At 38.8% G+C, this 16,260-nt stretch overlaps 1 protein-coding gene across 1 annotated transcript in view; it reads left to right on the top strand.

Moving 5' to 3' along the window:
* TAF5 (TATA-box binding protein associated factor 5) overlaps positions 1 to 16,260 on the top strand; it is a 42,338-nt gene that overhangs the window by 2,959 nt on the left and 23,119 nt on the right. Inside the window, exons 2-7 of the mRNA XM_053692450.1 lie at positions 1,622 to 1,862; positions 4,015 to 4,330; positions 4,685 to 4,848; positions 5,982 to 6,117; positions 15,115 to 15,235; positions 15,853 to 15,982. Of these exons, the coding sequence (XP_053548425.1) occupies positions 1,622 to 1,862; positions 4,015 to 4,330; positions 4,685 to 4,848; positions 5,982 to 6,117; positions 15,115 to 15,235; positions 15,853 to 15,982 (1,108 nt within the window). The remainder of the gene's footprint in view (positions 1 to 1,621; positions 1,863 to 4,014; positions 4,331 to 4,684; positions 4,849 to 5,981; positions 6,118 to 15,114; positions 15,236 to 15,852; positions 15,983 to 16,260) is intronic.

Genomic DNA, 16,260 nt, shown 5'->3' with positions numbered 1-16,260 from the left:
TTAGCCAATCAATGCTGACTCATGACTACAATGTTGCCTATATGGCACATGTGAACTAGCAGTGTCTGGCTGTGAAAAACTATAACAATGCACTGAGATTATGCTGTCTCTAGTCACTTAGAAACAGGCAGAAATTTAGAGGTTTAAAGGTTATAAAGTATATTAAGGGTACATGAAACCCCAAACATTTCTTTCATGATTCAGATACAATTTTGAACGTTACAATTTACTTCTATTATGTAATTTGCTTAATTCTCGAGGCATCCTTTGTTGAAGAAATAGCAATGCACTTGAGTGAGCCAATCGCACAAGGCATCTATGTGCAGCTACCGATCCACTTTAGATATACTTTTTAACAAAGGATATCAAGAGAATGAAGCAAATTAGATAATAGAAGAAAGTTTGAAAGTTGTTTAAAATTGCATGCTCTTTCTGAATCATAAAATAAAATATTTTGGGTTCATGTCCCTTTTTAATATAACAATGTTGGTTGTGCAAAGCTTGGGAATGAGTAGTAAAGGCGTTGCCTATCGGAGTAGACTGTCCCTTTTTAAAACTTACCTCTTTCTCTTGGTCTGTTTGGTTAAAGCTTGTCCCCTTACCACCAGGGCATACTGATGTAGGCTGATGAGCATGCATATTTTTTTCAAGCGCTATGGTGCAGTAGTGTGTGTAGCACCGTTATACAAGCAGTCTGTAAAGGTAATGTGCTTTTACATCAGGGAACACACACAATGGTGCCTTCACATAATACTACTGTTACTCTTAGCTTGTGTTCAGAATTTTAGTTCTAGCTATACAGCACTAGCTTACTTTTACCATAGAGTAGCTGAAGCTACTGCACTCCAATATGTTGATTGTATAACATTGCTACATATGCTGTTGCCACATAGTGCTCAAGACACGTGCATGCTTATAAGACTACTTTTTATGGTCTCGATTTACCAAAGCCCTACGGCTGCAAGTTCTCACAAGAACTTGCTCGCCGTAATTTATCAAGCAGCGGTCACCAGACCGCTGCTTCCTTAACCTCTTCGCCACCTCTAAGGTGGCGAAATTCAATCTCCGCGGTCGAGTCCGACCGAAGAGAATGACAGCTCCTACCCGTGCCTAATTGGCTGTGCGCGGGCAGGGGGTGGGATTGCACGCAAGCGTAAAATTGCGCTCGTGTGCAATGTTGATTACCTGCAGGTAATTTCGCCCCGCCACAGGCGAGCTGAGGCGTACAGGGGCGCGTATACATGCTTCTGTACGCCTCGGCTTTGATAAATCTAGCCCTATATACACTTGATGAAAGGGACCAAGCTTAATACAATGAGACCAAGATGGGTATATATTATGATCGGTATCAATTTTAAAGTGTTTGCTATATCTAAATCATCAAAATTTGCTTTTGACATCCATTTTTTTCCCCCTTTATTTCCCAAGTACAACATCCCTTTAAGGAAGTTAAGGCAACAGCTATTCAGCCACTAGAAAACCAGTGCTTTAAAGGGACAGTAAAGTGAAAATTAAAAACATGCACTTTCAAACCACATTCCAATTTTATTTCTATTCTTGAATGAGTTGCATAGATACCAACAGTACAAAGGTAATTTAATTTCCCTTCTCTTTTTGTCAGGTTCCTTAAGTAGTGGACCACAGGACCAGCCAGACGTTAGTGCGGTTCTGTCGGCCTACACGCAACAAGGAGATCCAGCCCTCTATCAGGATTACTACAGTGGTCTGAAGAAATTCATTGAATCCGTTTTGGATTGTCATCGTGCAGAGCTTTCTCAGTTATTCTACCCCCTGTTTGTGCATATGTATTTGGAACTTGTATATAACCAGAATGAAAATGAAGCCAAAGCTTTCTTTGAAAAGTAAGGACCTTTCCAAATTATCTTTATTTATATTTAGATAGTTACAGGCCTAGAAACTTTAATCTGGTGTTTTAGCAAAGTGTATTTGTGATATAGATATTTTTTTTTATTTATTTTTTCTTACACTCCTACCTGATGCCGTATTTCCGGTAGGGATGTGCAAACGTTTTGCAGCATTTGAGAAATTAAACTAATTTTAACACCTTTGTTATTTTCTAATTTTGAATGTTTGTTTAACATTCATTCGATGTAATACTATTTTTAATGCTACATTTACAAAATATTAGATTTGAATAAGAAAATTTTTAAATTGAATATTAATCTCAATTTACTAAATTTCCCTACCACATGAACTATTGAACTTCTGATTAGTATTTGATAAAGTGATATGAAACCCTTTTTTTTTTCTTTCATGAGTCAAAGCATGCAACTTTTGTAATTTACTCCTATTATCAATTGTTCTTTGTTCTCTTGGTATCTTTTTTTGAAAATCAGGAATATACGATTAGGAGCCGGACCATTTTTGGATCAGCACCTGGGTAGCGCTTGCTGATTGGTGGCTACATTTAATCAGCAAGCGCTACCCAGGTTCTGAACCAAAAATGGGACAGCTCCTACGCTTTACATTCCAACTTTTTCAAATAGATACCAAGAGAACGAAGAAAAATTAATAGGAGTAAATTAGAAAGTTGCCTAAAATTGCATGCTCGGACTCATGAAAGTAAAAAAATGGGTTTCATATCCCTTTTAACCCTTTGAGTGCTAATGACGGCTCTGAGCCGTCACAGAGTTTCTCACTCTGGTGCCAATGACGGCTCAGAGCCGTCATGAGCACTCTCCCACCTTGAGGGAGATCTGGGGGCTCCTAACAGCTGCTACCCCGGCGATTGTTGCCTGTAGAGTGACGGGCATTGCCGGGCTTCACATGATGCACGGTGATGACGTCATTGTGCAACTTTATTTATACTTAACAATGTTAAGTATAGGAGGAGGGGGCATGCTGCTTAGAAGCCTGTATCTCAGGCATCTAAGCAGCTACAGACCCCCAAGACTCACTGTTGGAAAGGGAATCGCCTAAACTGTCCAACAGTGTAAGTCTTGGGGGTCTGTAAAAACAATAACAAAAGTTAAATGTTTTTTCAAAAATTAAACCTTAGAAAATATTAGCACTCAATGGGTTAAATCAAATGTTCGATATTTTGAATGTGGATATTCAATCTAATTATGAATATTCAAAAACTACAGTTATATTTGAAAACAGGGAATAATATTCAAATTACTGACCTTTAATAGATTTTCGTTCTTATCAACATTTGATTGTCCACAGGACTATTCATTCTGCCACTAAAATTGCACTTTAGCTCATCCCTTATTTCCGGCTGTCAGCCAGGACTTCCAAGGGGTAAAGCACAGTATGTCTTCCATACGAATACACAATATGGGGTTACATTGTCCTTTTATGTTTAATGGGGTATTTGGGCATAATTTTTTTTTTTTTTTTCTCAGTCTGTAATTTTAATTAAATACATTTTAAAGTTGTATTATAACAGTAGTGTGAGCACCTCAATCCCATTATTCCCCCCCTTACTTTCAAAACCATAGGAAGTAGAATTTATCATCACTGATATTAAAGTAAAAGGCAATCCTAGTGTTGTACAAACGCTAGGATTGACTTTTGAAACAAATAAGGGAACTTTCATTCATTAAGTATGATACTTCATGTAGAAAGCTCCTTTATTTGTTTCAACCAATCGCCGGCTAAAAATTTATTTTGCTAAGAGGTGACGTTTTCACCTCTTAGCCAATAGCCGTGCAGTAAATCCGGCTCCCATGGGCGCCAAGCCGGATTTACCGCACGGCTATTGGCTAAGAGGTGAAAATGTCGGCTCTTAGAAAAAAAAATTTTTTTAGCTGTAGGCTGCTGTAGCAGCTAAGAACGGCGATCGGTTGAAACAAATAAAGGAGCTTTCTACATCAAGTATATTATACTTCATGAATGAAAGTCCCCTTTATTTGTTTCAACAGTCAATCCTAGCGTTTGTACAACACTAGGGTTGACTCTCACTTTAAGTTACCTAATATTAAAATAGATATATTTCTCTGGGGAAAGCATTTGTTACATATTTTGAAAAAAAATCTATTTTTAAAAAAGGTTTCATGGGGACCAGGAATGCTATTATGAAGACGACCTTCGTATTTTAGCCAGCCTGTCGAAAAAAGAGCATATGAAAGGTAACGAGACCATGCTTGATTTTCGAACCAGCAAGTTTGTCCTCCGGATCTCTCGTGACTCCTACCAGTTGCTAAAGCGACATCTACAGGAGCGACAGAACAATCAGATTTGGAGCATTGTTCAAGAGCACCTGTACATAGACATCTTTGATGGAATGCCACGCAGCAAGCAACAGATTGATGCCATGGTGGGCAGTTTATCTGGAGAAGCCAAACGAGAAGCTAATAAAACAAAGGTATTTGTTCTGCTTTGACAACATAATTTTATTAGCAGGTATTGTAGAATTAAATAACGTTTTATTTACCTCTATACAGAAAGAAACAATGATTTGACATAAATGTTGGCTATACAGATACATATTCCTTGTTAATGTTCTGGCAGTTTATTAAAATAGAACTGATAGTGTCCAGTGATGAATACAATTTTGTAGTTTATTGTATGTCTCCATTCCAGTTGTACTGTGATGACTTGAGAAACAAAGTAATCGTCAATTTAATGTCTTCACAAGTTGAAAATTAGTCTGTACTTGATTTTGAAGTTATTTTTTCTTCTTAAAACTGTAAATAAAGACTTTACATACTTTTTAAAGATATTTTTTGGACTGCTGAAAGAGCCAGAGATTGAAGTACCCTTAGACGATGAAGATGAGGAAGGAGAAAACGAAGAAGGCAAGCCAAAGAAGAAAAAGCCTAAGAAGGATAGTATGGGATCAAAAAGCAAGAAGCAGGACCCTCATGCTCCTCCACAAAATAGGTATTATAAAATATTATGCTTTACCTTTGTTATTTAAAGGACAGGGGTCCACTTCTTGTCCTTGAGGGTAACTAATGAAAGCAGGATTTAATTTATTTCTGAGGAATATTAAAACTAAGAGTCTGGGAAATGCCTTGTTGTGCCACAAGGAATCTGACTGTACAGACAATTTTAAAGCAGAGAGATGCCTCCTAACTAGACTGTTAGCTTCAGATATTTGATGTATGTTCCTTAGTACTAGCTGCTCCAAACTGCTTCCCTGAGGCAAAATCCTTTGGATGCCTGCTGCTTTTGTCTATAATGGTTGGCGTACTACAGCATCAGGCTATAGTACCTGATCATTTAGAGACAAGTGGGGGGGGGGGGGGGGCAATAGGAGGTTGCAAAAATAGAAGTTTCATGTGTGTACAATTTTATTCCTATATATTTTTAATAGCATCCTGTACTGCAGACCTCCAAGTGTATTGGAATTGTGTGTTAATGCATAACTCAGTCATATAATAAATAACCATTTTTAAAAAGGCTTTCTATTGTATGACATACCCCACTGTGCATATTCCTGCCACATTTTTGTTCTTTAAGTTCCTAATGGAATTAACATTTTTCCTGCAAAAAAAAAGCGCATTTTTTAAGATTGTGGTAGTGAGAACATTTACAAGAGGCCAAAATGTATGTCTGGGGTTTGTTGCTATCCTCTGGATAATAGGAGGCCTACTTTTTATTGCAGGGCTGGACTGCCTTTTTGGCAGGATCAGACGGATATAGTATGGCAGGGGTTTACAAATCTGTTTAAAATTTAGGAGCCAGTAAGAATATTTAGGAGCCAGACAGTGATATTTGTATATAGATATGACGAATAACCCAAAAAGTTAGAAGCCAGGGGTAAAATTCTAGGAGCCATTGGCTCCCTGGCTCCTGGGTTTGTTAAGCCCTGTAGTGTGTGATATTTTTATTCTGTGAAAGGTACTGTATAGTTGGCTAAAAGAGACTGCACCCTGAGTGGCACCGGTCCTGATGAACAAGTGAGCTTTTCAAGCTTATGTTCATTCTCAGCCAAGTGTGTTTTTTCTCTTTTAATATATTGTATATCTGTTTAAACCATAATGTTTAAATGATCCTATCTTGTTTGCAAGGATTCCTCTTCCAGAACTGAAAGACTCTGACAAACTTGATAAGATCATGATTATGAAGGAAGCCGCAAAACGTGTACGACTTGGCCCTGAAAGCTTGCCGTCCATTTGTTTTTACACATTCCTTAATGCGTATCAGGTTAGTAGGCTATATTGAGATTTCATACGCTATACTGTTATGCTTCACATGATTGATAAATACATTTCTAGAAAAACTTGGAGCTGTTTATCTCCCTTAATATTTCTACACGTTGATAACCTGCTAACAGGGTCCGATCATTTAAAGCATCTTATTACATATGTTTTAAAGCTATCCGCATTGAAATTGAAAGTGCATGTGTAACGTTCTAAACGGTATGTGAATGCTCTTCTGCAATTAAGTGTTTTAGTGGTTTTCACTGTGTGATGCAAGGGTTTTTTTCTATTTACAGAATGCTAAATACAATACCTCTGATGTAAGAAATGCAAATCACTAAAACAATGGTCCTTTAGCTGGTCTATCCCTTTATAGTATAGTGTTTGATTCTTTTGTGCAATGACAATAACAATTTACATGAGTGAAATTACCTGCTTCAGTTCCAAAACAATAGCTAAACTTGTAAACAAATTCATTTTACATTAAAGGGACACTGAACCCAAATTTTATCTTTAATGATTCAGATAGAGCGTGCAATTTTAAGCAACTTTCTAATTTACTCTTATCAAATTTTCTTCATTCTCTTGATAATTTTATTTGAAATGCAAGAATGTAAGTTTAGATGCCGGCCCATTTTTGGTGAACAACCTGTGTTCTTGCTTTCCATGGTTCTGAACCAAACAAATAGCTTAGATTCCTTCTATTTCAAATAAAGATAGCAAAAGAACGAAGAAAATTGATAATGGAGTAAATTAGAAAGTTGCTTAAAATTGCATGCTCTATCTGAATCATGAAAGAAAAAAATTGGGTTCAGTGTCCCTTTTAAAGATGGGGCATTATGACTATACTGGGCCTGTGTGTAGCGTGTTATTTTTATGCATTATACTAAATAAAATGCTTGTTTTATAATTTCATTTTAAACTTTAATTATTTTTTTAATTGATTGTAAAGTTAAATGAATAAGTGCCCGGTAACTATAAAAATCTTAAACGGGCACTTAAAGGGACACTGTACCCAAATTTTTTTCTTTTGTAATTCAGAAAGAGCATGCAATTTTAAGCAACTTTCTAATTTACTCCTATTATCAATTTTTCTTCGTTCTCTTGCTGTCATTATTTGAAAAAGAAGGCATCTAAGCTTTTTTTTTTTTTTTTGGTTTCAGTACTCTGGACAGCACTTTTTTATTGGTGGATGAATGTATCCACCAATCCGCAAGGACAACCCAGGTTGTTCACCAAAATGGACCGGCATCTAAACTTCTTGCATTTCAAATAAAGATACCAAGAGAATGAAGAAAATTTGATAATAAGACTAAATTAGAAAGTTGCTTAAAATTTCATGCTCAATCTGAATCACGAAAGAAAATTTTTGGGTACAGTGTCCCTTTAACAATGACGCTTATATTTTAAAATACTTACCTTTGTGTTATGGTGAATAGAACGGGGGTCCTTCGTCTGCAGCTCCTGTTTCCTTTAGCAGATCGATGATGAATCCGGCTACCTCCAATCGTTGTGTGCCCCTTTTGGCGTCCAGCTTGTGGAGCACTTAACGATTGGAGGAAGCCAGATCGTCATTGATAAGTTAATGAAAGCGGGAGCATCAGCGTTCTGTTTACCATAACGCAAAGGTAAGTATTTTTAAAAATGAGCATCTTTGTAAAGTTTAAAGGGACAGTCAACACCAGAATTTTTGTTGTTTTAAAAAATATCTCTTACCCATTCCCCAGTTTAGCATAACCAACACAGTTATAATACACTTTTTACCTCTGTGATTACCTTGTATCTAAGCCTCTGCAGACTGCCCCCTTATTTCAGTTCTTTTGATAGCCAATCAGTGCTCACTCCTCTGTAAATTCACGTGCATTAGCTCAATGTTATCTATATAAAACAGATAAAACTAACACCCTCTAGTGGTCAAAATGCATTTAGATTAGAGGCGGCCTTCAAGGTCTAAGAAATTAGCATATGAAACTCCTAGGTTTAGTTTTCAACTAAGAATACCAAGAGAACAAAGCAAAATTGGTGATAAAAGTGAATGGGATAGTTGGTTGAAATAACATGCCCTATCTGAATCGTGAAAGGTGTTTCTCTTGTAAGGTGTATCCAGTCCACGGATTCATCCATTACTTGTGGGATATTCTCCTTCCCAACAGGAAGCTGCAAGAGGATCACCCACAGCAGAGCTGTCTATATAGTAGCTCCTCCCCTAACTGCCACTCCCAGTCATTCTCTTGCAGCTCTCGACAAGAAAGGAAGTATCAAGAGATATGTGGTGTTTTAGTGTAGTTTATCTTCAATCAAAAGTTTATTTTTAAATGGTACCGGCGTTGTACTGTTTTTACCTCAGGCAGAAATTAGAAGAAGAGTTCTGCCTGAGGTTTTTGATGATCTTAGCAAGTTGTAACTATGGTCCACTGCTGTATTCACACATAACTGAAGAGTATGGGAAAACTTCAGCTGGGGGAATGGCCTGCAGAATTAACTGCTCTGAGGTATGTTCAGTATATTTTTTTTTTTCTAGAGAGATAAGGTCTAGAAAATGCTGACAGTGCCTGATATATTTAAGGTAAGCCTGATTACAGTGATTTAACAAAAGACTGGGATCATGCTTGCAGTAAAGGGTAATATTCATGTTACTTGCTCTTATTACTTAGTATTTAAAACGTTTGCATGATATATAAAAAACGTTTTTTACTGAGGGTGATAAATCTTTATTTGGGGCCTAGTTTTTCACATGGCTGACTAGATTTCTCCTAGGAGTAGTTATTTATGGCCCTTTCACTTTGAGTGCATGGTGGGAGGGGCCTATTTTCGCGCTCTAATTGCGCAGTAGTTTTTACAATCTGAGATATCCAGCTTTCCTGAAGGAGTCCCCTGACATATAGGACCTTTGTAAAGGGTTTTTGTGCCTACAAAAGTCATTTTATGGGCAGGTAGGAGCCACAGTAGAGCTGTGTTTGTTTGCTTGTGACTGTTTATAACGGTTTTACCGTTTTTCTGATTCGTTTTTGAGCCTGAGGGGTTAATCATCCATTTGCAAGTGGGTGCAATGCTATTTTAGTCTATTATACACTGTAAAAATTTTGTAGGGGTTACTGCTTTTTTTTTCCCCACTGTTTTGCAGCTTATGTGATTGGTTTTTTTCACTTAAAGGCACAGTACCGCTTTTTATATTCTGCTTTTTCACATTTAATAAAGTGTTTTCCAAGCTTGCTGGTCTCATTACTAGTCTGTTAAACATGTCTGACATAGAGGAAACTCCTTGTTAATTATGTTTAGAAGCCATTGTGGACCCCCTCTTAGAATGTGTACTAAAATGCACTGATCTTACTATAAATTTTAAAGACCATATTCTTGCTTTAAAAGATTTATCACCAGAGGAAATTGACAAGGGGGAAGTTATGCCGACTAACTCTCCCCACGTGTCAGAACCTATAACTCCCGCTCAAGGGACTCCAAGTACATCTAGTACGCCCATTGCGTATACTTAACAAGACATGGCGGCAGTTATGAATCATACCCTTACAGAGGTATTGTCCAAACTGCCAGGGTTACAAGGAAAGCGAGACAGCTCTGGGGCTAGAGCAAATACAGAGCTCTCTGACGCTTTAGTAGCTATGGCTGATATACCCTCACAATGTGCAGAAGCCGAAGCAGGAGAGCTTCTATCCGTGGGTGATTTTTCTGATTCAGGGAAGACACTTCAACCTGATTCTTATATGCCTACATTTAAATTTAAACTTGAACACCTCCGCGTGTTCCTCAGGGAGGTTTTAGCAACTCTGGATGACTGTGACGCCATTGTAGTCCCAGAGAAATTGTGTAAGTTGGATAAATACTATGCAGTGCCTGTTTACACTGATGTTTTTCCAATCCCTAAGAGGTTTTCAGAAATTATTACTAAGGAATGGGATAGACCAGGTGTACCGTTCTCTCCCCCTCCTGTTTTCAAAAAGATTTTTCCTATAGATGCCGCTACACGGGACTTGTGGCAAACGGTCCCTAAGGTGGAGGGAGCAGTCTCTACCCTAGCGAAGCGTACAACTATCCCGGTCGAGGACAGTTGTGCTTTTCTAGATCCAATGAACAAAAAATTAGAGGGTTACCTTAAGAAAATTTTTATTCAACATGGTTTTATTCTCCAGCCTCTTGCATGCATTGCCCCAGTCACTGCTGCTGCGGCTTTCTGGTTTGAGTCTCTAGAAGAGGCTCTACAGGTAGAAACCCCGTTGGATGATATCCTTGACAAGCTTAAAGCTCTTAAGCTAGCCAATTCATTTGTTTCTGACGCCGTTGTTCATTTAACCAAGCTAACAGCTAAAAATTCAGGTTTTGCTATTCAGGCGCGTAGGGTGCTATGGCTTAAATCCTGGTCAGCTGACGTTACTTCAAAGTCTAAGCTTCTCAACATTCCCTTCAAGGGGCAGACCCTATTCGGGCCTGGACTGAAGGAGATCATTTCTGATATTACTGGAGGAAAAGGCCACACCCTTCCCCAGGATAGGTCCAACAAATTAAGGACCAAACAGACTAATCTTCATTCCTTTCGAAACTTCAAGAGTGGCGCAGCTTCAACTTTGCCCAGTCCAAGTCGATCTGGAGACCTAACCAGGCTTGGAACAAAGGAAAGCAGGCCAAAAAACCTGCTGCTGCCTCTAAGGCAGCATGAAAGATCAGCCCCCGATTCGGAAACGGATCTAGTAGGGGGCAGACTTTCTCTCTTCGCCCAGGATTTTGGGCAAGAGATGTCCAGGATCCCTGGGCATTGGAAATTGTGTCCCAGGGATATCTTCTAGACTTCAAAGCTTCTTCCCCAAAAGGGAGATTTCATCTCTCACAATTATCTGCAAACCAGATAAAGAGAGAGGCATTCTTACATTGTGTTCAAGATCTCCTAGTTATGGGAGTGATCCACCCAGTTCCAAAGGAGGAACAGGGGGCAAGGCTTCTATTCAAATCTGTTTGTAGTTCCCAAGAAAGAGGGAACCTTCAGACCAATCTTAGATCTCAAGATCCTAAACAAATTTCTCAGCAGGGTCCCATCCTTCAAGATGGAGACTATTCAAACCATCCTACCTATGATCCAGGATGGTCAATATATGACTACCGTGGACTTAAAGGATGCTTATCTTCACATTCCGATACACAGAGATCATCATCTATTTCTCAGTTTCGCCTTCCTAGACAGGCACTACTAGTTTGTGGCTCTTCCCATTGGGTTAGCTACGGCACCAAGAATCTTTACGAAGGTTCTAGGGTCACTCCTAGCGGTCCTAAGGCCGCGGGGCATAGCAGTAGCCCCTTACCTAGACGACATTCTGATACAGGCGTCGAATTTTCAAATCGCCAGGTCCCATACGGACATTGTTCTGGCATTCCTGAGGTCTCATGGGTGGAAAGTGAACGTAGAAAAGAGTTCTCTATCCCCTCTCACAAGTGTTTCCTTCCTAGGAACTCTGATAGGTTCTGTAGAAATGAAGATTTACCTGACAGAGGCCAGGTTGTCAAAACTTCTAAATTCCTGCCATGTTCTTTATTCTACTTCTCACCCTTCAGTGGCTCAGTGTATGGAAGTAATCGGCTTAATGGTAGCGGCAATGGACATAGTGCCGTTTGCCCGCCTACATCTCAGACCGCTGCAACTTTGCATGCTCAGTCAGTGGAATGGGGATTACACAGATTTGTCCCATCTACTAAATCTGGATCAAGAGACCAGCAGGGATTCTCTTCTCTGGTGGCTATCTCGGGTCCATCTGTCCAAGGGTATGACCTTCCGCATGCCAGATTGGACAATAGTAACGACAGATGCCAGCCTTCTGGGCTGGGGTGCAGTCTGGAACTCCCTGAAGGCTCAGGGCTTGTGGACTCAGGAGGAGGCACTCCTTCCGATAAACATTCTGGAACTAAGAGCGATATTCAATGCTCTTCAGGCTTGGCCTCAGCTTGCTGCGGTCAGGTTCATCAGATTTCAGTCGGACAATATCACGACTGTAGCCTATATCAACCATCAAGGGGGAACAAGGAGTTCCCTAGCAATGTTGGAGGTTTCAAAAATAATTCTATGGGCAGAGGTTCACTCTTGCCATCTATCAGCTATCCATATCCCAGGAGTAAAGAACTGGGAGGCGGATTTTCTAAGTCGGCAGACTTTTCATCCGGGGGAGTGGGAACTCCATCCGGAGGTATTTGCACAGTTGATTCAACGTTGGGGCAAACCAGAACTGGATCTCATGGCGTCTCGTCAGAACGCTAAGCTTCCTTGTTACGGATCCAGGTCCAGGGATCCCAAGGCAGCGCTAATAGATGCTCTAGCAGCGCCTTGGTCCTTCAACCTGGCTTATGTGTTTCCACCGTTTCCTCTTCTCCCTCGTCTGATTGCCAAGATCAAGCAGGAGAGAGCTTCGGTGATTTTGATAGCACCTGGCCACACAGGACTTGGTATGCAGATCTGGTGGACATGTCATCCATTCCACCATGGACTCTGCCGCTGAGGCAGGACCTTCTACTTCAGGGTCCTTTCAACCATCCAAATCTAATTTCTCTGCGGCTGACTGCTTGGAGATTGAACGCTTGATTTTATCAAAACGTGGTTTCTCCGAGTCGGTCATTGATACCTTAATTCAGGCTCGAAAGCCTGTCACCAGGAAAATCTATCATAAGATATGGTGTAAATATCCTCATTGGTGTGAATCCAAGGGTTACTCATGGAGTAAAGTCAGGATTCCTAGGATATTATCTTTTCTCCAAGAAGGATTGGAGAAGGGATTGTCAGCTAGTTCCTTAAAGGGACAGATTTCTGCTCTGTCTATTCTTTTGCACAAGCGTCTGGCGGATGTTCCCGACGTTCAGGCGTTTTGTCAGGCTTTAGTTAGAATCGAGCCTTTGTTTAAACCTGTTGCTCCGCCATGGAGTTTAAATTTTAGTTCTTAAAGTTCTTCAAGGGGTTCCGTTTGAACCTCTGCATTCCATAGATATCAAGCTTTTATCTTGGAAAGTTCTGTTTTTGGTAGCTATCTCTTCGGCTCGAAGAGTTTCAGAGTTATCTGCCTTACAGTGTGATTCCCCTTATCTGATCCTCCATGCAGATAAGTTAGTTTTGCGTACCAAACCTGGGTTTCTTCCTAAGGTGGTATCTAATTAGAATATCAATCAGGAGATTGTTCCGTCACTGTGTCCTAATCCTTCTTCAAAGAAGGAACGTCTCTTACACAATCTTGACGTGGTTCGTGCTTTAAAGTTTTATTTACAAGCTACTAAGGATTTTCGTCAAACATCTGCATTGTTTGTTGTCTACTCTGGACAGAGGAGAGGCCACAAGGCTTCAGCAACTTCTTTCTTTTTGGTTAAGAAGTATAATCCGCTTAGCTTATGAGACTGCTGGCCAGCAGCCTCCTGAAAGAATTACAACTCATTCCACTAGAGCGGTGGCTTCCACATGGGCTTTTAAAAATGAGGCTTCTGTTGAACAGATTTGCAAGGCGGCGACTTGGTCTTCGCTTCATACTTTTTCTAAATTCTACAAATTTGATACTTTTTTGCTTCTTCGGAGGCTATTTTTGGGAGAAAGGTCTTACAGGCAGTAGTGCCTTCCGTTTAAGCGCCTGCCTTGTCCCTCCCTTCATCCGTGTCCTATAGCTTTGGTATTGGTATCCCACAAGTAATCGATGAATCCGTGGACTGGATACACCTTACAAGAGAAAACAAAATTTATGCTTACCTGATAAATTTATTTCTCTTGTGGTGTATCCAGTCCACGGCACGCCCTGTCATTTTAAGGCAGGTGTTTTTTATTTTTAAACTACAGTCACCACTGGACCCTATAGTTTCTCCTTTCTCTTGCTTGTCTTTGGTCGAATGACTGGGAGTGGTAGTTAGGGGAGGAGCTATATAGACAACTCTGCTGTGGGTGATCCTCTTGCAGCTTCCTGTTTTTTTTTTTTTTTTTTTTTTTTTATTTTTTTTTTTTTTTTTTTAACTTGACTGTCTCTTTAATGAAAGTGCCCCTGTTTTTAAGATTACTTTTAGATACCAGGCACTTATCCTTTGAACTTTACAATCACTTTCAATTGTAAGGTTGTGCCCTAGAATTAAGATTAACAATGAGGGATATTAATACTCTCACAAGAAAGTAGATGCAACTTTTCCTGTTTTACAATATTGGGCTTTAAGAAGTTCACACACTGTAAACCATGTTTTTGAAAAATTGTTAAATTTCCACCATTGAATCTATTGAGCGGTTATAATCACGACAATCTAATTTCTGCCTGTACCGAATGGAATTTACTTGCAGGATCCCTTACACTGAGAGTGGTATGCAGGAGTTGGTTATAGAATGACTAACATGTTTGAGTGTACAGGAGTTTCTCAAACAAATTTCCTATATTGCTAAAAAAACAGAGTAGCGGTATATTTCTTGCTATCAATGGGTTTTCCTAAAAGATCATTTAAAAATAAAAATAAAAAATCAATTATGGATAAATAATCCTGCCTTGTGTTTATTTGCGCACAAACATTGTGCAACTTATTTATGCTGTAGTTCACAATTTCATTAGCACACAATTGGATCATTTTTGTTACTAATTATTTTTTGCTGTAACAGTGTCAGCTCTTTTTCATCAGCTACATCATTCTTAAAGTGCCCGGTTATTAAAAAATACTCTTAAAATAGGGGCACTTTCATTCATTAAACTTTTTACATTTAAGCGTGTGGTTTTTTTTTTGTTTTTTTTTGTTTTTTCTTCACATGACTTTTAAACTAGAATTAGACAGACCCTAGGTTCAAATTAACTCTTCCACTCATAGTTATATAAATTTTAACCAAATTTGTCTTATCTCAAAAGTATTTGATTATGTTTTTTTCTTCAGTTAAGCAACCGCTTAATCTCCAGTTACTTGTTGCCCATAAACCAGTGTGTTTAGTTGTTATGTTAGCTAAGTTAGTGTCATCTTTCCCATGTTTTAGATAAAATGGATAACACAAATGTTGTATTCATTTTTACAGGGACTTACTGCAGTGGATGTAACGGATGATTCCAGCCTTATTGCCGGAGGATTTGCTGACTCAACTGTACGTGTGTGGAGTCTCACACCTAAGAAATTGCGCAGTGTTAAATCAGCAACAGGTGTGTTTTTGTTTATCGTTTGTCACTATTTTTCTAGGATATTTGGTGCTATTTAAAGCGATAGGTCAAAATTGAAATGTGCACGAGTGTATTTCAATTTGAAATATAAGCAGTTTTGCAAAATACTTTCAGTAGCAAATGTGCTTCTAAAAACATTTGTTCCTTTTTTTTTTTTTTTTTTCCCCTATGGCATACGCACATATCCTTTAAGGGCCTGTGCACACTAGTCTTTAAACACCATGCATGCTCAGAGAGATGGTGGGGGTTTGTATTTATTCTGAAGATGTAATGTGTGTCATACAAGCCAATTCTGACTATCTAAAAAAGGTGTTTGAATACTGGTGCACGTGCCCTCAAAGGATATATGTGGATATGCCGCAGAAAAACCGTAATAACTTTTATTAGAAGCATTTTCACTAATGGAAGTATATTGCAAAAACTCTTCTATTTCAATGCAAATGTCATTTTTGACCTTTCTATAACTTTTAAGCTATACTTGTAATTTAAAGGTTTGTTTAAAATGGCGTACTCCTACATAACTGATAGTGTAGAATTTTTTTATGCTAAAGAACGCATTGTTTTTATATAATTTTAAAATAAAAGTTCTCTTTATGCAGATCTGAGCCTTATAGACAAGGAATCTGACGATGTGTTGGAGCGCATCATGGATGAGAAAACTGCTGGTGAAATGAAGGTTCTTTATGGACATAGTGGTCCTGTTTATGGAGCCAGCTTCAGTCCAGACAGGTGTGTACTATGGAGGAGATGGTATTTTTAATTGTATTGACATTATTATCATCATCATTGGTATTATACTATATTATAAAACCAGACTTATTTATGTTTGCTCTATTCATAGACCAAAATGCCAGCTTGAATAAATGTTCAAGATCTCTAAGGCTGTCTTCAATTATAAGGGCAGATTAGCAAAGAACGTTACAATTTTAAAGCTCTTGAATCAAAAGATAACTGCATGTGCAGAATTAATTACCGTATTGTCAGTAAACGGCAGTGAGAATGCTGAA

Source organism: Bombina bombina, chromosome 9 (assembly GCF_027579735.1).
Source record: "Bombina bombina isolate aBomBom1 chromosome 9, aBomBom1.pri, whole genome shotgun sequence".
Taxonomy (NCBI): domain Eukaryota; kingdom Metazoa; phylum Chordata; class Amphibia; order Anura; family Bombinatoridae; genus Bombina; species Bombina bombina.
Note: the sequence above shows the minus strand (reverse complement) of the source record. Positions and strands in the feature narration are given on the sequence as shown.